The sequence below is a fragment of the Haliotis rubra genome, unplaced genomic scaffold, assembly GCF_003918875.1.
Source record: "Haliotis rubra isolate DU_JTF1 unplaced genomic scaffold, ASM391887v1 Scf624, whole genome shotgun sequence".
Classification (NCBI taxonomy): Eukaryota; Metazoa; Mollusca; class Gastropoda; order Lepetellida; family Haliotidae; genus Haliotis; species Haliotis rubra.
Genome location: NW_025767329.1, coordinates 35,502 through 59,854, shown reverse-complemented (window position 1 = coordinate 59,854; position 24,353 = coordinate 35,502). Strand labels below are relative to the sequence as shown.

The window sequence follows — 24,353 nt, the reverse complement described above, 5'->3', positions numbered from 1 at the left end:
TTGGTGCTGCTGCTGCATTCGTTGGGGGAACACGGTTCCAGAGTTTTTTCTCTACGGGAGTTGTTATCTCTGGTTTACGTGTCGGGCTTCAGCATGCATTTCGTTATTCACGCATGATATTGTTGAATGTAGGTTTTGTGATGAAACAATGTAAATAAATTGGCCGCGGAACGCACGTCGGTTCCTGTTGTTCAGTATGTGCTTGTTGTGTTTTATGTAGACGGGAATGGGGACGACTAGGAGAATTGTCAAAGGAGACGTTGCCAGATCAAACACAACTTTTAGATTACTTGACGCAGAGGTTTTGGTTAAGGAATCCCTTACCAAAATCACGACTGAACTTGGCAAAACTGTGTCAACAAGGTAGCTAACGTCATTGAACAAGGTTACTGGTCTCGGGATGGCTTACAACAGGCAACTGTGGCACCACTTGTCATCCCTTTAAGTCGTGACTATGACACTACAACGGATGAGGAACCGACAGGTCTCCCGGAATAGATTTTGAGATGTCCCCCGCCATGACTGGCTGTTCCGTTTCTGCGGTTTCACCCCGCCGCGACAGATAACAACTTTTGCGTTTTCAATGATGATAGTTTCTTAAATAACCTTTTTTGGTGGAGTCCGGAAAATTTTCAAATATCAGAAAGCTGTTTGGTATTAGTAAATGATAAACATGTGTACTATTTATATTTATGTGGCAATTTTGTACAATGATAAAATTTGCAATTCATCGATCCGTTTCTGACTCAAACGGACTGTAAACCACATCGACAGGCATCCTCTATTTCACACCACGTGAATAGGTTCGTCAAGCGTCAAATCGCTCAGGTACGAAGGGACTTGGCTATGATACATTTTGTCCGTCTGTTTGAGTTTTGAGTGAGTGGGTTTTTGAGTGAATGTATCAACATGGTCTCTTGTGGTGTACCTTGGAACCTTTGGGCTGTGGATCCTGGCACATCTAAGAAATGCAACTCTATTCAGAACATGGTGGTTTCATAAAACACAAGTCCATCAAGTCCCATGTTAATGACAACGGGGGATTTCACGTCAGGGGACTGGCAAATTACATATGACAAAATATACATTTGCGCGAAATATATTTATTCACAGAGAGATTATTTATAAGCTGGGGCGTGGTACACATAATGAAAAACTATGATTTTCTTCTGCCCCTGTGATATATTCTGGACCTGGATCCAAGCAGGGATATATCTGAATGAAACTGAGGGGAAAACATTCTCTTCCCACAGAGGTTACTCCTGTCATATCTTCCTACGTAACCTCTGTTCTAATACGGCCATATTTCCCAGTTCTCGTAAAATCCCCTAGCGGCAAAAGATCGCAACACGAATTATCTCCCTTCTTTCTATCCAATCAGAACACCTGTTACATCGACTTAGATTCAACTTGACTAACACAAGCAAATGTGGGGCCACAAATATCCCCCATCTGCCAGGGACTTGTGTTGATGTTACACACAAGACGTTTAATGGCTAGCTTGTCCGTTGTCAACGAGGGCGACGGAGACGCCACTGTTCCGCCATAACATGACTGAGTTCTGTCTGGAAGAAACGTTTGCGCATCGCGCAGGGGAAGAAGTTTAGTTTTCTCGAAGCATACGGAAATTACCGAGGCCTTGCGAATGATCACTTTTGAAACAACGTCGCTGATTGCACAACTAAATCTGATTGTCTCCAATCACGAGCCTTGAACGCTCACACCATGAAAGGGCCGTATTAGAACAGAGGTTACGTAGGAAGATATGACAGAAGTAACCTCTGTGGGAAGAGAATGAGGGGAAAGAGCGTGTTATATTCTCATAATATTTAGGGGCGATGGGGCAGTCTTATGAACAAAGCGTTCCCTCATCACGCCGAAGAACAGGTTCGATTCCCCACATTGGTGCACCAATTGGATGGATTGGGTTTGGATTGGTGCAAGCAAACTTATGCTTGTCGGAGCAGGCTTTGTGCTTTGGATGATTGCATGCCTACGACGTATCCGACAGCGTGGGTTGTTGATCATACTGGCGACCAGTACTGGTTTCTCTGATTGAAACGGAATACATTCACTACCGCCCCCTTCCAACCGTCATAAGGGGTTTAACATATTCACGGCGTATCAAACAACCTGTCACAATGTGTCCGGCTACTTCAATGATGTACAAATACAAATTTTACAAACAATATATCCTGACATCTGAACTATAGAGACATTTGAGGGCACATTCGATTGAAAGAAACCGCGACATTAGTTTTTAAAAGCTTTACTAGTTATGGCAAATAATCTGACTTCAAGTTCTTCAGTACCCAAGCTCTCAGGATAGCTTTCTGGGGGGTGCAGGTATTCTGGAGAGAACTGACTTGATTGTAGTACCATGCCAGAGTTAGACGAGGAACCAGGTCCATGATGTATCGGAAACTTCGTCTCATCTTCTAGGACGAGTGTGACAGCTTCATCACCGTCAATAGACAAAGCTTGCGTTTCAGTTAACGTGTATGTGTAAGGCACTATAGACGAGGCCCTTAGTGAAGGAACAGCGTTCTCAGGTTCAACCTCTACTTGATTCAACACCAACCACTGGACACTCTCCGGCACCCGTGCTGAAAACCAGTCAGGACATGTTTGCTGGTAGGCCTTAGCTTCATCGACGGCTTTCACCAAGGCCTTTCCCTCTGCGGATCTTAAGATGTCACTCTTACCGAGACCGATGTTGTTGCAACCATGGATGTGATTCACAAGGTCAGGAAAATTCTCGGGTAACTTGTATTGAAGACCTGGGTTAAAGGGAATGACGTCATTGGAGTCGGTGTAGTTAAAATACGTCATGATTGCGGTGTACAGGAAATCCTGCTTTCCTTCCTTCGAGCGCAGGTGTGACGTTGAAAATGAGAAAGGGCCATTTTCTCCTGCCCGAAAAAAGGTGTCCTTGTTTTGGGCAGTGTAGGTCCAGTAGGCTGCTTTGGAGTTCACAAGAACAACAAAATCGGACTTGTCCATCTGCGTGACGATCCATTCGTACAAGCCAGTTTTACTAATGTCTGAGATGAACCACTTGGGGTATATCACATCACAGTAGCAATGCTTGTTGAGAAGCGTGGCAAGTGCTTGAACAGCTTTAGTATGTGCTCTGTGGTCGTCATAAGCGAGGAGGTAGACCCTTCTCATTGGAAACCTCTCGTCTGAAAGTAGATTGATACGCAGTTTTAGATGTATGCTTAGCAAAATGGAAATATACGTTTTAATATTACATTTTAGAGTTTATTTTAGAGTTTTTATTAATACACAGTCTACGGAGGAAACAAAATGCAATAAAAGACGTTTTGGCTTTGTTCAACAAATACCTAGTCCAGACAAAATGTTCAATGTATGTCGTTTCATTTAAACTTGTTTCGCGGTTAAACTGGAATTTTAATGTTGAGTCTTTTATATGTACCCAGCAATGAATTAGTACCTGGTGGGATAAATCATATGAACCTTCTAACGCCTCACAGGCAGCTTGGGTTAGCACTATCATAGTTCTAAAATACGTCATATTTTCCTCAATCTTATATAAATAATTGTGACTTTATAAAATAGGACTAAACAGCACATTTTGTATATTTTATTCAATAACGAGAATTCTAAACGCTGTCTCAGTTAGTGTTGATCTTCATTTTCCAAGTTGTAAGATAATTAGCATTATGTGTTAAGCTTTAAGACTACATGCATGGTCCGGCCCAAGTCTATAATCTGTCAGTATCAATATACGCTCGTCTTCATTCCCAAGTTTTCTTGATAAGCCTTATGTACTAACTGTTAAGACGACATGTCCGGAGAGAGAAGTAAACATTACTCTATGATAACACGCTCTCCGAGAAAACTGTTAGATAATTTTGGTCATTTCTGCACTCTCAAGTCTTTCAAAGCTACGAGGTAATCTTAAGATTTAGATAGTCAGCAGTGTAGAATAGCAACATTTGTAAGTATTGTTTAATGAAGTGACCATTGAACGCGCGACCATATCACGAACTCTGAGAGCATCGGTGGTATATATAACGGCCTTTATTCGGGGTATTTCACTCATGAAATGCACCGAATAAAGACTGGCCACTAATCGATGTTTCTCTTGGTTATTTGAAGGTAAGCCATGTTCAATTCATTCATTGTATGTTCTTAAAGTATGTTCATATTTTCTCTGTTTTCTATTACGTTTCATACTGTTAGTTTATGCCAGTATCATCATTTAAACTATGCAGTATTGAATAAGTACAACAAGGAATATCTGTATCATAGTTGTGCCAGACCATGTAGAACCAATCTAACACAATCTTACATCAAAATAGTCTACAGTATAATGTAGTAACGTTAAGACATAATATAGGTTCAGTAAATCACAATTACATATGATCGGACTCGTGGAAGCAAAGCAATTCTTGCGCACATGTTGTATATTTTATTGCGTCTTTGCAGTGAAAGTGAATGTCAGTGAATGTATTTCTAAATGATTATTATATGTGTTAAACTCAAATGTTCCATGCTACCTATCATCAACCAGTGTTTAAACAATGTACATATTATGTGAGGTTACAATACGGTACACGCAAAACCACTGAGCGCACATAAACATTGTTGTTTCATTCTGTTGCTCACATATTGCTACGTTCTCAGTACTGTAAAGCTTTAAGTATGTATATGTATACTTATTCAATAACATGCCGTTCGGCATATTATCTTTAGTAATTCGCGACAGTCTAGATATTCAGATGTGGTCATATGATTCAACTAGCAGACTGAACATTTATATTATTTGTGTATTCTTATTATTCTGCTTAGGTTGTATTCTGTCGGGATGTAGTAAAGTAACGCCTATCATTTACGACTTTCATAGAAGATTATTTTAGCAATTGATAGCACATGTACTACGTGTCTTACTGAACAGTTACCTCATCATTCTCTACGCATATTTCTCAGCTGCGCTACATCATGTGTATTATGTTTCCAATATAATATGAAGTGTCCTCACTTCCGTGTAATCTTGGCAATTGTTATTGTAAGCTATATTGTCAGTAAGGTTTATGTAATTATTAATTCACATGATTTTCATATTAAGTATTAATTGTCCAAGTTTGAAATATTGCTAATGTTTAATTATATAACATGACTCATGAAATGCACCGAATAAAGACTGGCCACTAGTCGATGCTTCTCTTGGTTATTTGAAGGTGTTGCGGTCCCAAGCTAATTCCCCGACAACAAATTCTAGGTATTATAATTATCTTAGACCAAATATAAACCCTAAAAAGGTTACTTTATAAGGTCAAGGTTATTATAGCACCTTGAGCATGCACGAGTGCGTGGAAACATGCGCTTTATAAATAGCCATTATACAGAGATTATTACACGAGCACGTGTGTCATATGACTTATACGAAACGAGTGTGAAATTTTGTATTGCCCGAGCCAGAGCTCGGGAAATACACAATTTTGCACGCGTTTCGTATAAGTCGTATGACACACTTGCTCGAGTGTAATAATTTCTCTTTAATCCATTTTTTCCATGTAGTTTTGTGCAGTTAAACATGGTAAGCAAGTGTAACGGCCCACTTCATTGACGTCACGTTCAATTGTTTAATGACGTCACAGACGACGAAATACAGAAACAATGGTTGCTAGGCAAAAGTGATATGTGCTTATATGATATATATTACACTGGTTATGTTCCATCATACGGATAATAATATTCAATATTATTGTATGTACACTGGTTTTGTTGTGACTTTGCATTTCGACACATCCAAAAACATCCCTCACGTGGTAAAATATCTTCCGTATTTTCAGAATCGCTGAATGAAAGAACCAATTAGGTATATTACATACCTTTAATTTGCACCTTCTTTCGTGCAAGTATGAAGATCAAAATGGCGGCAAACAGAACCACCACACAAACACATATTCCTGTGGCGATTATCAGTGTCTTTATTTCTGAAACAAAGGCAACAGTTAACCCAGATCACTTTCTGAAACAAGATAAGATCATGACCTTTTCACATATTAAAATTCCTTCTCGGTTCCTTCATTCCTAACATTGATTTCGATGAAATATCGTGGCATTTTAACATTATAGATTTCTAGAAGTATATATAAACTAAAGCATATCCATAAAAAGTCGTGGGTCCTCCTCAGAATGTGTAGACCCTATATTTTAACATGGAAATAATTCTCTTAGTTAATAGGGGATGAAATCGTCGGCCATAAGGACCTGTAGAAAAAAAAGCTGTGGGTTCCGAGTGGTTTTCAGTCGGTTTAGGGCCTAAGGACCGACGATAATTTAGAACGCTGCCTGTCTGTCATATGAATGCGCCGGTGAAGCGATTCACCCGCTAATGCTCACCGTTGTTACTAAGGCTTGGCGAAATTGGTGCTGTCTGTGCTTCACGTGGTCTCTCACCTGTAATTAACGAAAGACGACGATGAAACACACAACGAAGTAAGCCATCATTTCTGCATGATAAAGATTGCACTATGTGTCCTCACTCTCTGGAATATAATTATAATCTAAAAATTATCCTAAACATGTGATATAATCATGTCCTAAATAAAAGACTTTACCCACAATACAAACATGTCATTATTTTTATGAAACTTAATTTCCAACAGAAAAAAAACTTCCTATATCTGTTAATATGTGTTAATCAACATAGCCTACGAAGTGTAACTACTCACTTTGATCGTAAGGAGTTTGTAGAATATTGGGCTCTGTTGATGATGCATCCGCTCCATCACCTGTAAGTAGAACGTAACATTTTGTTTGTTTGGTTCACATCGCACTCGGCATAATCCCAGCTATATGACCGCGGTTTGTAAATAGTAATATACTACAAACAAAAAATATGGGAACACCCTAAAATTTGATAGTCATATATAAACTGAAACGTGGTGAGGTCATTTATACTCTAAGGTAAATGCAACTTTTGGTGTGCTTAATGGGCACTTTAAACGACATGGCTGACCATGCAGTGAAGTAACTGATTCAATATTCGTTGAGTTCGAGTGAAATGAAACATTGTGAAAAACAGCAAAAAACAAGGTTGCTAAAATACACAAGCACCATGTTTGATTCAAATGCCCGAACACAACAGCCTAGTGCATGTGGAAGACAGACTTCCCATTTACCTTAGAGTATAAATGACCTCACCACGTTTCAGTTTATGTATGACTATCAAATTTTAGGGTGTTCCCATATTTTTTGTTTGTAGTCCGCTTATATGGCGCTCATATCCAGGCACATTGCCTGCTCAAGGCGCTACGTACATTACTATCCCCGGTCATAGGACACTATCGTACTTTCTGACCATACAGCCATGCTGCCTGTTAGGCACAATGAACTAAACACTGACATTGCCAGCACATCCTCACGGGTACCCATTGTACAGCTGGGTGAAGTGAGACAACGTGGATCTAAGTATCTTGTCAAATGATACTGCGCAAATGTGCCCACCTCGGGTCCCGAACATAGGTGCTCCACCGGGGTTCGAACCCGGGCCTTCAGCGTGATAGACAGACGCCTTGCTACTGTACTGTGGCCTACGAAGTGTAAATACTCACTTTGGTCCTTAATAGTTTGTAGAATATTGGGCTCTGTTGATGATTCATCTGCTCCACCACCTGTAAGTAGAACGTAACATTTTGTTTGTTTGGTTCACATCGCACTCGGCATAATCCCAGCTATATGGAGGCGGTTTGTAAATAATCACAATCCAGTGGTTAACATCATGAGCAACGATGTTCCTAAGTGGGATACGATGACATGTATCAGTCAAGTCAGCGTGCCTGACCACCTGATCCAGTTTCGCCACTTACGACAAGCATAGGTTGCTGAAGATCAATGCTAACCCGGATGTCTACGAGGTATAACCTAACATTTACAATGTACCTCATCCTTGACTACCGCAGAGTACTACCGGTGAAGATCCGGGTTTAGAATATTGATCTTCAGTAACCCATGCTTGTCGTAAGAGGCGACTAAAGGGTGGTCAGACTCGCTGATTTGGTTGACACATGTCATCGGTTCCCAACTGCGCAGATCGATGCTCATGCTGTTGGTCCAGACTCTGGTCCAGACTCGATTATTTACAGACTGCCGACATATAGCTGGAATATAGCTCAGTGCGGCGTAAAACTAAACTCACTCACTTACACCGCAGAGTACAGTTTATCTCACCTATGAATTCAATCTGTACATGGCCAGATATCGCTATGTTCCAATATCTATCTAACAGTTATGAACCTACCATTTTATAGATGATCATATCAGTTCATATTTTTTAAATTAAGAAACTGTATCCTGAATCATTGAAAAACTTACGCTACTCTCCAAAATCTTGATATAATTACTTGGATCTACATTACTTTACCTTTGTCACGTGGGTCTCCATGGGTGAAGAGATCTAAACATCATGTGGGATTAACATTTTAAAACGTTGAGGATCGTAATCAGGGCCCCAATATCCTGATGAGTTTTAGGCGATCACGTCTCCATGACGATGTCACTACTGTCCTGGGGCAAAGGGTTGCCTAGTGGTTAAAGCGTCCGCTCGTCACACCGAGGACCCGGGTTCGAATCCCCACATGGGAACAATGTGTGAAGCCCCTTTCTGGTGTCCCTAGCCGTGATATTGCTGGAATACTGCTAAAAGCGGAGTAAAACCATACTCACTCATTCACTACTGTCCTTTAGATTACTTCTTGTGCTTTTTCGTTAACAATACCGATATTTTGTATTAAAACAATACCCTCAATAAAAGTATATGGCATGCATTTCTTACAATAGTAATGCGGAAATATTATGTATTTTTAAAACACAATAACATACGACTGATTTTAAATAATCTCATTTTTCCCCGGAATAATTTTGTTATTAGAATTCGACACAGGTAATTATAAACCACAGATTCGAACAAGCGATCATCGGATGCTCGAACCATAAAGGAACAGAGCTTGCATAGTGATTACCACCCTCGGACGAACGACCTAGCCATGCTAACACGAGTCCATACCAAACCCATATATGGATACCCCGCCATGATGCTGTAATAGGCGAGTGCCGTAAGTTCGACCTTTGGGTCGAGGTGAAAATCTTTTGATTTTTGATGTTGAGAAAACAGTGTTGTTTTAAGGGAATAAGACACTGGTTTTCTGTAAAATGTCAAATGTGTCCACTCAGGCAACGAAATAGGATATTTGTACCAGCGGATAGATATGTGAACCAGCGGGTTTAGTGAGTGGGTTTAGTTCACTCAATTCATTAGTAGTGAGTTATTCAATTTCTTACATAAACTTGCATGCTATAAGAATGGTGGAACTGACAGTTTTCATCAACATTTCCACAACTTCAGTTATATATGGGATATTGCAAATGCACAATAGGTATCTTCCTACTTCTCGTGGTGGAAGATACATGATTTATAAATATTTATGATTTATATATTAATTATGATTTGTATTATTTAATTTTTTTCCAAGATTCAAGATTCTTTATTCAGTATCAAAGGCATCCAGCCCAGAGTACACATATATAGTAAGTATAGTCAAGTTATTATAATATACTATCGAAAAAAAGAAACGCATATGCCAGAAATCTGTTGCGAAAATGTTGTATTTTCTAACATGTATAACTCGTCTACAAATAGACTTTAGTACATGAAGTTTTGCATCAGTTTAGAAGAAGGAAATGTCTATGCAACCAAGTTATAATTTCAGATAACGAAGACGTTGAGCGCGATGGTGACGACGTAGCACGGCCCGACGTCGGATCAGCTAGCTCTCAATCCAATCTCTCAACCAGTTCCGTACAGTTTGACCGGATATCCTCCAAAGTCTAGGCACCCTGGCTGCTGTGCTCTCACTCATGGCAGTACGATCACGCCAATGTAGTACCCGGATGTACCGATCTTGGGCTGCAGTGGTGATTCGAGGTCTGCCTGTACGGGGAGGGTCATTTGTTATACCTGTTTGGTTGAAACGAGCTGCAAGCCGTGATATCGTGCTCAGACTAACATTAAGACGCCTGGCAACAAAACGTTGATAATCTCCAGCGTACATGCACTTTCAATGGCGATGTTCCGTGTTGCACCGTCAAGACGTGGTGTAGTGATTTGATCTTGGAACTCCTTCAAAACGAGTGCCGATTTCCGAAAGTAATCTGGATTTCTATAGCCAGACAGTGCATGCTCTTTGCTGCACAATTTCAACTGGAAGGTTATTTTTGTTGCGTTGTGGCAATGCGTTTTTAATCCTTGTAGGAAATTTCATCAATATCAACATTTTCAGATAAAGTCGATCTTTTTTTACTTGTGCAATTATGTAAAATCATGCTATCAACACTTTTGTTGCATATTTTGACGATTGTTTGAACACAATAGGCAATTAATAGATTTTAAAAAATACAAAACACATATGCGTTTCTTTTTTGGGATAGCATATAATAGAATAGAATACAGTGCTAAAGATTCTACAGTGCTAGGACATTGTATGGTCCGTCGTAACTTTCTTGAATTTGTATACATTGCATAAATAAATTGCTTGTACAAACACTTGGTAACATTTGTTTCTCAACTTTCTCATAGAAATGAAATGACATGATAAAGCACACTTGTCATAAACTGCAGATACATTCAAATTCGCGTCACAATGCATATCATTAACAGTTACAATGGTTAAGTTTCCCCATCACCAAAATAAATGAAGCAGTCAAACAAATTGCCAGTTGTCTCCCTTAGCTGTTAACATTCCGCTGTCTGATTTGTGTGCACTTTAGAATATACAGTTCTAATGATTCTAACATAGTATTATCTGTCATAACTTTCTTAAATTTGTCAACATTACATAAATTGCTTGTACAAATGCTTTGTAAAAGCTTGTTTCTCAACTTATTGTACAAATGACATGAAGTGATAATGTGCACTTCGTCTTCAACTGCAGACACATTCAAATTACCAAGGCAATATTTACATATTCTGTCATACCCAGCAACACCTTACCACCGACCAGTTTCAACAGCTAACTTATGATTCCCTCATCGGAATCTGCAAAGAACAATTCTTACATTTTTGCTTTCAGGTTCTAACAGAGATTTGATTATGAAATAGTTATTAAGCTTACTGGTTTCACCTATGGTATATGTCCATGTTTGTTTCCAGCAATCTTGCAAACGTTCTCTACAACTGACTGACTGAGTTTGGTTTTACGCCGCTTTTAGCAATATTCCAGCAATAGCACGGCGGGGGACACCAGAAATGGGCTTAACACATTGTGCCCATGTGGGGAATCGAACCCGGGTCTTCGGCGTGACGAGCCAACGCTTTAACCACTAGGCTACCCCACCTCCCCGTTCTCTACAAAATGTGAGACAACACCAACACCTTGTTCCAGCCAAACTATACCAAATCCGTGGATATTCAACAAATGTTTGATTCTTGTTGCCCATGTGGATCTACCAACTCCACCAAGCTGATACAACATCAGGATATCTAGTTGTGGGCATGTATAAAGATTTTAACCAGTATTTTATTGTTACATGTAGTGGATATCTTCCGAACTTTCCATATAAAACTGCTGCTGGAGTGTTTGAATTGACATGAAGAACTTTTCTGAGAAATTTACGGTGAACATTTTCTAGAGCCTGAAAACTTTCAAACCCCCAAACTCCTGATGCATAACATAAGATGGGAGAAACCATCCTGTCAGATAGAAACATAGACTCTTTGATGTAAAGCTTAGACTTTCTTAAAAATCCCAATAAAATGTACACGGCTTTTCTCTTTGTTGTCCTAGGGTATTTCTGGCCAAACTCCGTGAGAGTTTAGGAGGGAAGAACACACCAAGATACTTATAGGCTGACACTGCCTCAAGAGGAATACCCTTATAATGCCACTTTTCCTTTTTTGTTATTACACCACCTCTTCGAAATGCCATGACTTTAGTTTTATCTAAATTAATCTTCATCCCATATTGACTGCAAAATCTTGCTTAACAATCCATGTGATGCTGTAATCTTCCCACATAATCTCCAACATTGGCAATATCATCAGCAAACATTAACAAGGTAATATTTTCAGCATACTCATTCACAAAAATACCCTTGCAATTGTTTATCTTGTGATTATCTACCAACTCATTCAAAACCAAAGTGAGCAATAGTGGACTTATCATACACCCTTGCCCGGTTCCAATTGTACACTCAAAGTACTCAGATAAATAATTCCTATTTACAAGTACACAAGACTTTAGCTGACTATACAGAGATGAAATAACATTGAAAAACTTCCCATTCACACCTCTCTGCAATGATACATATTGCCACAAGTGATGCTGAACACTGTCAGGTGCCTTTGAGAAATCTATAAATAAGCAATAAAACATCCTTTAGACTTAGATAGATATTCTTGAACGAGATATTGCAATACAAAATATTGTCCAAGGTACTGCAGCCTTTCCTATAGCCAGCTTGTTCCTCATACAATTTGTCCTCAGCTTCACACCAGTTTGAAAGCCTATTGTTCAATATTTTGGTAAATACCTTTCCTAAAACTGATGACAAAGATATACCCCTATAATTGTTAGGTTCTGTTTTTTCACCTTTCTTATGGATGGGGAATATTATTGCCTCTGTCCATGCTGAGGGGTAGACTCCAACTGATAATATTTTGTTGAACAACATATGAATATATGGCAAAAGTAAATGAGACACACTTTTTAAATGCTCGTTCAACATTCCATCAGGCCCTGGGGGCTTTACCATTGGGAAGGCCATTAATCACAGAACTAATTTCTTCCATGGTAATAACCTACTCTAAACCAGCGTCAACATAGTCACTACAGTGTGTGTGATCGTCACAGCTGCTGAGATACTCATGTACGTGTGTACAAATATCAGAGTAAGTATCAAAGTTGATGTTGTTTAGCAGTGACGAAAAGTGCTCAAACCACTCCTCTGGTGAGATTGCTTCACGACCAGGCTTCCCTTTTCTATTAAATCGTTTAATATATATTTCCACAAGTCTTGTGTTGTTACACTTCCATTACTAATGACTCTCATCACTTCTGGTTTGTCTGTCATGTCATACTTGGCTTTTTTGTGTTTACATAGATTCTTAAACATGTTTCTTGATGATGTATAGTTCTTCTTGTCACTGTCAGAGCCAGATGATCTAAACCTATCTAAACACCAATAATTCTCACGCTTGTGAGTCTCACATTCCTGGTCCCACCACTTGGGCTGACTTTGAAAGTGCCATACGCCCCTCATTTCAGACTGCATATCACTTGTAGCTGCACATTCACAAATAACTTTAGATAATTGCGCACAGCCTCATTGCTGTCATAATTATCCAGGCTGTCCACAAATAATCTTTGTAGCTCACTGATTTTACCTGCTAGGTTACTGATATATACTTGAACTAAGTTTGGTTTCCACTTGAGTCTATTCCATGGCCTCAACACCTGTCCTGACCTATTATGTAGTTTCACCTGAGAGTCTAAACTAAATGTGCATGTTAATGGTAGGTCAGATTCTGGCATGGCCAGTATGTTAAAGTCTGACACACTTTTGTACAAACTCGTGGAGACTAAGACATAGTCAATGACACTTGTTCCAGTGTGTGAAATAAAGTAAAATTTCCATATTTATCGTTTCCTGCTCGACCGTTAATTTAATTCATAAGAAAATGGTCATTTGTAGTGCTATTGTATGTAATGTTATTTAAAGTTGCTTATTATAGTGCTATAAACTTTTTTATGTATATATTATGTTGTATGAATGTGTGTTATTTGGTATGTAGACAATAGAAATTACCGTCCAAATGAATGTTTAAATCAAAATGACATTTTACAGCGTGAATCTTGTCAACTTATTTTCCGGTGAACATTTTAGCATTAACCATACCGTTGTAAAAACAGTGACTGCCCATTGTCTAGAACCAGTCGACCTTATAGATACACCCCTGCAAACCGACCAGTTTGTTTTTACACCCATCCAAAGGTCGGTCTTACGGGACCTAAGCGCTGTAATATCTGTCACAGCGGCGTAAAATAACACTTACGTTCTCCTGCATTACCAATAGTAATGTTCTTTATCCGTGTTCGCAAGCACTCCTTGCGCTGGTGACTGCCAGATTCTTGGACAGAGAAGCACAAGGCATATTTGTCCTCGCGCCAGTAGGGATCTATTGCTTGGACCTAGAAAACAACACAAAATCTGTCAACACCACAACCATTACTCGAGTAGTGTTGTGCTATTTAACTCTTACTATACGGATTCGGTCGATGAGTTGAATAAATAATAAAATGATTTGTTCGTTAAAATGTAGGGGTTGTGGGGTAGTGCAGCGGTTAAAGCGTTCGCTCGTCACGCCGAAGACCCGGGTTCGATTCTCCACATGAGTACAATGTGTGAAGCCCATTTCTGGTGATATTGCTAAAGACGGCGTAAAACTAAACTCGATCACTCACTGAAATGTAATTTGCGCTCTGTTTTAGTTGGGTCCAGTCCAGCCTGATAACTGTACGAATCTACACCGAAACGTTATGACGCGATACAACAGAAACTGTTATCCATAAAGTTAATTTGTTACTTATCAAATCCATTATTGTTGTCAGTTCACTTTTCAAGGTTGGAGGAATTATATAAACCAAACAAATATGTCTCACCCATTAAATCTATTAATTGTGTAATTGAAGCGAAGATATCAACACTTTCCGTAAAATACTGTACAACACACACAATATGGAACAAACGGAGGGTGAAGATATCAAAACTCCCTGTAAAATACTGTACAACTCACTCAATATGGAACAAACGGAGGGTGAAGATATCAAAACTCCCTGTAAAATACTGTACAACTCACTCAATATGGAACAAACGGAGGGTGAAGATATCAACACTTTCCGTAAAATACTGTACAACAAACTCAATATGGAACAATATTCCAGCAATATCACGGCGGGGGACACCAGAAATAGGCTTCACTCATTGTACCCATGTGGGGAATCGAACCCGGGTCTTTGGCGTGATGAGCGAACGCTTTAACCACTAGGCTACCCCACCGCCCCGCATCAGGAAATATACTCAGGATGAATGGGTACCACGTATGAAGCCCATTTCTGTTAGATGATATTTCTAAATCGTGATATTGCTGGAATATTGCTTAAAACGGCGTAAAACTAAACTCACTCACTCACAGACCTTCAAATTGCATATTGTGTAAACATTTCCTGTTGATATGTTCATGGTTAGAAATTCTCGGAATCGGAATCACACAACAACACATTGTCAAGACGCTCGATAATGATCACTTCCTTTACACACTCCCAGATACTTCGGGGAGGCGTCCATCACAACAACTGTAGTCGTCGTGGACATATAACACTGACCACTTGGACAACACGTATAACCACACTTAAACAATTTGTTTCGGTCATCTCAATGTGCCCTACTTGTTCATTTAAAGTCTGCTGTCAAGCAGTTGAAGTGTGAGGTGTCATGACAGTATTCGGTCGAAAATCTATCACCCTATACCATATCACTCTATGTTGTATCACCTAGATTAGTTATTGTTCAAAAGCAGGACCATCTGCTTGAATTTTATGCGTATTTTATACCAAGGGTCACATCAATTTAGGGACGCGTTCAATTCATGATGTGAATGTAGATGTCTAGTTTGTAAGTTAGTTGGTTTTAAAATTACTTTGAGCAATAATTCAGTTTCTGTCATGTACAAAATCACCCCCTAGTACATGTGTACAATATTTATGACACCCCAACCCCAACCACCCCACACCCACACCCCTTCCCAGAACAAAATGGGTGATTCCTCCTTTAAATCATCACCCCCTAGCTATAAATTATGAATATTTTAAGTGAAAAAACAAGTGTCATAAGGTAACACGTTGATTTGAATCGGAACCTTACCTCCAACATATACCTGTTTTCGGGAATATTTTCAAAGATAACAGTCCCGGATGTAGCGTTTTTTTCAGCCAGGTGGGAAATCTGCAAAATAAAGGAAAATAAACATCCTACTGAGAAACAGTATCGAGACAATGATATTAGGCATGAAACCAGAAACCTGTTCCGGTCACATCGAGCAACAATTCCACCGGTTCAGTGCTATATAGTTACGAGTAAAGGGTTTATCTCATAGACACGGCCACATTATAATACACGTCATAAAACAATGATGTCTATAGTGAATACAATGACGTCATAAATCATTGGTATTCTGCGTGACGTGGCAACCGGTGAAAGTTTAGTCTGTAAAACATCAATAAAAGTGGATATCACACTAGTTTGCCTTCCATCCATCAATTACTTGATACCTACTGGTAGAAATAACGATTTCGGGTGGTCAGGCTTGCTGACTTGGTTGACACATGTTATCGTATCCCAATTGCGTTGAACGATGCTCATGATGTTGCTCACTGGATTCTGTGGTCCAGACTCGATTATTTACAGACCGCCGCTATATAGTTGGAATATTGCTGAGTGCGGCGTAAAACTAACCTCACTCACTCACTGGTTGACACATGTTATCGTTTCCCAATTGCGTAGAACGTGATGATGCTCACTGGATTGTGTTGTCCAGACTCGAATATTGAGAGACCGCCGCCATATAAGTGGAATATTGGTAAGTGCGACGTCAAACAGCAAACAAACAAACAAAAACGGTAGAAGTAGAATACTCGTCGGTGCTAAAACTTGTTTCCCCACTCACCCATCCACACTTATTAACCATTCTCATTCATTCACCAAATCAGTCATCAGACACTCACGACCCCACCCCCATCAAACTGCCTACCCACTCCCACACTCGCCCCTTCAAAGCCACAGTGCTTACCTTATTGCATGATGTCGGTTTTTAGTGTGTAACGTACAATCTTTGAATGGATTGTCCTGCGCCGACATTTTATACATTGATACCAGGTACTCTTCAAACTTGTATTCTGTCGGAGCGAGAGAAAAGGTCACCTCTACATTACAGAGGAGTTTGGAGTTTCTTGAAAAACGATACGTTATCAATGGGCTCCAATCGGCGGCCGTATCATATCTGTTAACAAATTAAAAAGACATAATAGAAGCGACAAAATCCTTTCCACATTCATAAGAAATCTCTGCCAAAAGCAGAGTCGATTGTAAAATTGCGACTATATCATGAGCAGATATTTACAATGAAATATAAAACCACCAAAAGCCCCGAGTTTCGATATATGTTAGCAGATTAAGCAAATGCAAGAGCAAATATACACCGTCAGAATCAGAGCCATGTGACGATTACGGTTAAGCTTCAGGCACTCTCAGTGCGTATACATCCATGACTTGCCGATACATGCTTGAGAAGGACAAAACATTTTAAATTATCATGCAATATGTATCACATTTCGTACCTCAGGTCTTTCAATGGCATTTATAGAAGGGATGCACATAAGGAAGGGAGTTTTATGGATGTTAATGTCTTTATTATGAGGAATACACGCTTCGGAGTATATATTTACTAATTCATCAGGTGAATGAACGCTATGAGACTGAGAGCACATGTTATGCACATTTCGTACCTAAAAAATAATGCATTTATACGTTCAGAAATGACAGAATGAGGACCAACGTAACATGGTGTGAAAGCTACAGCCATCTTTAAAATCGGATTTTTGAACCAGCATATGTTAAATAATTGTTCGCAAACCAATAAAATGGTGCAAGGTATGCAGTACAAAAAAGGTTTTACCAACAGTGCTTTGCCATCCTTCTCACCTTTCTGAAAAATAGAACCGTGAAACAGGAGTTGCTATTGTTTTTTGCAAAGAGTTGTGCTGCCTTCATCAAATACCATTCAGCTGTAATGTATACTACTCACACTTTGCTAAGGATCACAGAAAATTACAACTTTACTTAATCGTAGATTTATAATTTGGAATTGTGTCCATATAAAATTGGATAAATAATAATATGGTAGCACCTCTATAGGCAAACAACCACTTTAAGCTAACCTTATGCTCTTGATACACGAGTAAGCATAAAAATGGTTTTCATGGCGCCAATCAACCATTTTACAAATCATGGAACGAGTCATTGACAAATAAACAATACATGTCAATAGCAGGTATGGGATCCACAAGATGCTATGACATACTGAAACCAAGGATTCATGCTTACAATAAGCTTAGGTATTTAAACCAAATTTGACCGACATAATAGTTTGCTGTTGAATCCATGATTTGATCCTTATCAAAATGGGATTAGTATGCATGAGAATAATGCAGTTCACATACTCCATGGTAAACTGATTCCATGCTATTTTTCACAATAGTCTACTAACCTCTGACATCCTCTGATGTTGATCGATTTCATAACAGTAACTATGTATCAACATTGGATTAGCAATAACTGAGTCAGAAAGTGACTCACGTCAAGAAATAATATTGTTCCTTTCTCAATGTAGATGAATTTCATGACAAATAGTTCCCATTTTATATGAAGATTATGATTTAACTAACAACATCACAGAAATATCTTTCTAAGTTCAATACCTACTACGGAACTATTGGTAGAAGTATTTGTAGAAGAATCGCTACAGTTTCGGTACATCTCCGCAATACACCAGCGATAGTACAGCTCTCATGACGCGATGCATTCGCCTTCCTTCCGCGGTATCACCTACACATTGTCTATACCGTGAAGACCCGAGTTAAAACTTGTCTTCAGCAACCCATGCTTATCGTAAAAAGAATTTCATTTGGTGACTTGGGTGGTGCATGTCATCGTATCCCATTTGTTTAAAGGGATGTTCATGACGTCAGTAGCAGAACTGTCTGGCCCAGCCACGATTACCTACCGACCCCATGAATATTGCAGTTGGTGGAGTTGTACAAAAAACAAGCGCACAAACAACGTACCTTTCACTTCCGGTAGGGCGAAATAGTTACTCTGGCAGTGGGTCTCGCGAGGCAGTGAGCATACTGTGGCCCGATACTGAATGTCTGGCCCTGTCCCCAATCCGGGAAATATTTCAGAGAACTCCAGCTGAAATGAAAGTTTTCAGCATGAAGATAAAACAATTTCGTTTACGAAATTAGAAAAATCGTTGGTTTTTATTTTGCATTCGGCTGAGACTTTTTTTTATAGAGTTATAGGCACTATATTACGCTGCACTTAAATAAATAATGCATTTCTCTCAATAATGCTAACTACCAACCCTCAGGGAAGCTACCATATAATTTATTCCAGAAAAAATACGTATTTAGATTAGATAACTTACATTGTTATCATTTCCCTGAAGTTTGTTTCCTGTGAGATCAAATATTCGACAGGAAGTCATGGGATATTCAGCTGGTCCATGCAGTTTCCTTATTTCCAACTGGAAGCCTTTCAGATGTACTGCATCTACTCCTGCAATGATTACCATAATCATTGATTTTATCAGTTTCACAATAATCACCATTATCACCAGTACCACTGTTAATGTTATTTGTTGATGGTAGCTTCGACTTGGTAAATACGGGCACTGATTTGACATGGTTTATTCATTTAAATAAAATCTTTATGCACAGTTTTCACAAAATAAATGTTGAAACAAAAAATGACATCAGTCTAAATAAAGAGGTCACAAACTATCGATTTAAAGCACGATATTATCTATGGCTCGACGGATAAAAAATATTCAATTTAACACACGTAAATTCCAGAAGCACACTGGTACCTGTGTGTATGTGAGCTATTAATCAGAAGAAGTAATACATTGTACAATGTTTGTGCTGTTATTAAATTGAAAATTTAAAAATCCTGTTATTACATTTGACAATGTCCACTTAAGCATCATTCATGAAAGAAGACTGAGGAAAGAAATGAATTTGCAGCCACGTAACGCCTTTCATGTTTGAAAGATTGTAAATTTACTCTGGAAAAAGCTAATTTGTTGATTTCCAAAGAAAAGAGGCCTAAGAAACTCATCATAAGTTTTTTTATGCTATTTATGTAAAACACTTAAAATATACTCATGCCAATAATGGTTCTCACCCCTCTCCCCACCCCAACCCCACACACACCTCACACACCCTCTCCACACCCCACACCAATTAAATAAATTGAAGGGGGTGACAACCATTATTGGCATGAGTATATTCAACTCGATTTTTGTTTCTTTTTAAATAAAATATGAAGTATTCTTAGAGTAATGACTAGACATCAGTACATTTGTTTTGGGGTATAATATCTTAACTGAAACAGAAAATCAAACACAAATGAAATCAGCTCGGAAATATTTCTTCCGCCCCTCAGCCTCTATCCCCGTTACGACCCATGAAGGTCCGGGTTAGCATATTGATCTTCAGTAACCCATGCTTGTCGTAAGAGGCGACTAACGGGATCGGGTGGTCAAGCTCGTTGACTTGGTTGATACATGTCATCGGTTCCCAATTGCGCAGATGGATGCTCATGCTGTTGATCACTGGTTTGTCTGGTCTAGACTCGATTATGTACAGGCCGCCGCCATATAGCTGGGATATCGCTGTGTGCAATAAACTCACTTACTCACTATCCCCGTTACTGTGTAGTATATGTGCGCCGGTTAGTGATAATACCAAGCTTTCTACATGGAAAAATGCTTTCATGTCGCCGACTATCGATGAATGAATAATAAATAAGCCACTTTAGTGAGCTGTGGAAGCTTATGACATATTTATTTCGTTAAGTCTAATCAGTTTACAACGAATAATAATAGCATATATGTACCGCGCATATATCCATGGTAAAGCATACTCAAAGCGCACAAAATAAAATACAGTGAAGGCAAAGAGCTTCAGTTGAAAGGCTATATTGAACATGTGTGTTTTTAGATTGGCACTAAAGGTTTAAAAGTCACAACAGTCTCTGAGGCTCTGAGTGAGGCTTTCCCAGGCCATTGATCGTGTTTATTCAAGATATATTTTGGTAATGTACATCTGAAAACACTCAAAGAACACAAATATTTCTTACCTGAAGAAGACGGTTTCCATTTGAAAACAGCCACAGGGACATATCCCACAGAACGGTTTACCGTTATGTAACTGACCTCGAAGTCCCTTGGTCTCCCTACCGAAGTCCCACGAAACATGCCAGGAAGTAACTCGCAGTCTGTAACAAATACATCATACATTTTTAGGGCGCCATCTCAAAGATGCTCAGTGGCGCTAAGGAAAAAAATACAGAGGGAAGACATTTTTACCACAGTGAAGCCGCATGTGAGGCGCGGGAACGTAAACAGTCATATGACTATCTTATCCCACCGGGTACCAATTCACTGCTTGGTGAACAGAGGTATTTTTGAACAAACTCACTTGCCTTGGGACTAAAGTCTGTCAGTGGTCAAGACGGTCACCCATCCAAAGACTCGCCGTGACCAATATAGCCTACCTACTGATTTGTGACCTGGACACAACAGACCGCACATCACCAATGTATGTCCAAATTTACAGAAACGTTAATGCATTATCAAGAATTTGGTTTAGTTTTATTGTGACCCTCGAACACAGCTAACTGTTGCCCTGCACACACTCACATTACACACCGTGTAAAATACATTTGAACCATTCCGTCTATTCCTTGTCAAACCCAGGCTCCAGTTTTGGGAACTCCCAATAATAAACTTCGGGTTCCACGTCATTAAAAGGGGTGACAGGAGGACCCAGAAGGAGGAGCTGTTCGATTTTCAAGTATTTGGAGGTTTGTTTTCTTTGTTTAACACTCAGCAATATTCCAGCTATATGACGTCGGTCTGTAAATAATCGAGCCTGGACCACACAATTTAGTGATCAATAGCATGAGCATTGATCTACGGGACTGGGATACAATGACATGTTTCAACCAAGTCAGCAAGCCTGACCACCCGATCCCATTATGACACACATGGGTTGCTGAAGACCAGTCCCAACCCTGATCTTCACGATTCGATTTTCAAGTGTGTAAGTGTGCGAGTTTTTCTGGTTTGGCGCCGCTTTTAGCAATATTCCAGCCATAACACAGTGAGCACACCGAAATGGGTTTCGAACAATGAAACATTTAATTGGAAACTTACCCTCTGACTTGAGAACGTTACATGTAATGTTGGTTTTCTGAAAATACAATTATTAAAATATCATCTTTTAACTCAAGGACTTTTCCGATTTAATGTCACCAGTCTTACTTTTTATAATTACTTTTCTTCTAATTAAGTGAGCATATTGTATTGGGGTGCACGTGTGGAGACAAATAACACAAGGAGATGATGAAGTAGAGAAGCAAAGTTTGCAGTGATTCATGCAAACTTTTTGTTTATATTTGTTTTAATGGCAACAATGTAGATCTATGCAACTTATTAACAATAAATGACGCCAATAATTATCCCCAGTACTGATCAAACGCTACTCGGCCTATTGATAGATTTAATGGCAAAGCTCAGTCTCCAAGGAAATAATAGTTTCTTATTTCAACTTGAATATCTTACAAAAATGATACTGTGTATAATATATTAGCAAGAAGTGATTCTAAATCTGACTGAAAAATATATATACCTAGTGGCAGTTAAGGTGATAAATATGAGGGTGGTAGAGGTGCCATGTAAAAGTCAGAGTAGGAGCCTATGGATGGAATGTCAAAGTATCGTGAAGTGTCAGATTGGTCTTATGGAATGTGAATGTGAATGTGAATCTGAATCTGAATCTGAATGTGAATAGCCTAGGCCTTGTCCAGTGATCGTATTTATAGGCATCATCAGGAGGTCATGTGACCTTTCTGAACCAATCAGAACACAGGTTTGATGGCTTTCATACAAGAAACACTGTATAGGAAGTGTCATATCTAACACAAGTAAGTGATTACTAATTGTCCTTATGTTGTCCTTTTTGTCCTAATACAATTAGAACCACTCAGTAGAAATAATCAGAACCTCGAGACAATTTGTTATGACTTAACGGACAACGTAGCGTCAGTGGCCGCCATCTTGGTTGGTGGCCGACTCTATGACAAGTGAAATTTACAAAAGAATCAGTTTCCTTTATCATTTGGTCCTTATGTGATATAAAGTGTCCGAAAAGATCGAATATGATGGACAATTTAGATTTATGCTAACATCTGATATTACAAGAATAAGGACAACAATATATTCAGGCCAAGCGGGTGGGACGACATTTTGACAGACGTCAAATGTATGCTAAGGCCATTGACAACTTTGGCCCAGTGTAGCGTAAATTCCACACGAATTGGTGTTGTCCTATGTGTCCTTTAATAATTCGGACACTAACAAGATTGCTAAACTATTTGGTAAATGCAAACAGAGAAAACGGACAGCAGGCTGTCAACTAGTGCCTTGAATGATTGTCGGCAACAAATGTCAAAACACGGAACGACTGTTATATTGCAGGTACAAATGTAGGAAATACAGGAAATATTATATTGTCCTCTATGTCTTAAAAAATGTATTTCTACCATAGAATGCAAAAAAATACCAGAAAATGAATATGTGGCTTTGATATAAAAACGGGCATCCAGTTTATAATCAGTCACTCAGCTTAACGTGAGAAATGTCAAAGCCTTAGAAAGAAAATTGGTTAACATCCTAATATTTTACCCATCCAAATGAAATAAAAATCACCACACTATTAACAAGTGAAAATACTATTGAATTACAGAACCTGTCAATGTATATCTATTTTGCTTTTATGCATAGAAAATCTGCTTTACATTTGTAAACTGTAAATATTTGACATATGTTTTTTTCTGCTGCTCAGTTGTAAATATTGTGTATATAATTGTACTATAGGCCTGTGGCCTTTTAAGTACCGAATGAAGACTGATTGACGTATTTCACCGGGTACCCATTTTCTGCTGGGTGAACAGAGGCAATTTTGAACAGTTGTCACTTCTATGTCACGGTGAACTGTTATCGTTTTCAACGGTTGTGAGGAGAAACATTGCGGTTGTTTCCTTTGATGGCCTTCAGCATACACCTGACTCTAATGAGTTCCAGTACTGAGGCCTCTGAGGCCCAAGTCCAAGTTGTGAGGCATCTCGGTAACTAGGTCTGAGTTCCAGATCTGAACGCTCTCAGTCTTTGGTCTGAGTTCCAGATCAGAGGCAACTCAGTCTTTGGTCTGAGTTCTATATCTTAGGCTTCTCATTCTTAGGTCTGAGATCCAAGTTGTGAGGCTTCTCAGTCTTAGGTCTGAGTTCCATATCTGAAGCATCTCAGTCTTAGGTCTGAATTCCAGATCTGAGGCACCTCAGTCTTTGGTCTGAGTTCTATATTTTAGGCTTCTCAGTCTTAGATCTAAGATCCAAGTTGTGAGACTTCTAACTCTTAGGTCTGA

General features: G+C 39.1%; 1 protein-coding gene across 1 annotated transcript; it reads right to left on the bottom strand.

The window, feature by feature from the left end:
• Window positions 1–1,729: 1,729 nt before the first annotated feature.
• Window positions 1,730–19,416, bottom strand: LOC124256329. The gene is made up of 11 exons (XM_046690312.1): window positions 19,292–19,416; window positions 18,930–19,056; window positions 17,788–17,791; window positions 16,877–17,086; window positions 15,952–16,032; window positions 14,084–14,219; window positions 7,590–7,649; window positions 6,708–6,767; window positions 6,376–6,432; window positions 5,862–5,966; window positions 1,730–3,185 (listed from the first exon to the last, which is right to left on the bottom strand). The coding sequence occupies exons 5-11, from the start codon at window positions 15,958–15,960 to the stop codon at window positions 2,254–2,256; spliced, it is 1,359 nt and encodes a 452-aa protein (XP_046546268.1). The 5' UTR covers window positions 15,961–16,032; window positions 16,877–17,086; window positions 17,788–17,791; window positions 18,930–19,056; window positions 19,292–19,416; the 3' UTR covers window positions 1,730–2,253.
• Window positions 19,417–24,353: the final 4,937 nt, after the last annotated feature.

Coding starts and splice junctions, on each gene's coding strand:
- LOC124256329 (XM_046690312.1), bottom strand. Junction 7,650..14,083: donor TATTGGTAATGCAGGAGAAC/GTAAGTGTTATT, acceptor TTCTACTTACAG/GTGGTGGAGCAGATGAATCA. Junction 3,186..5,861: donor AAAGAAGGTGCAAATTAAAG/GTATGTAATATA, acceptor ATCTACTTTCAG/ACGAGAGGTTTCCAATGAGA.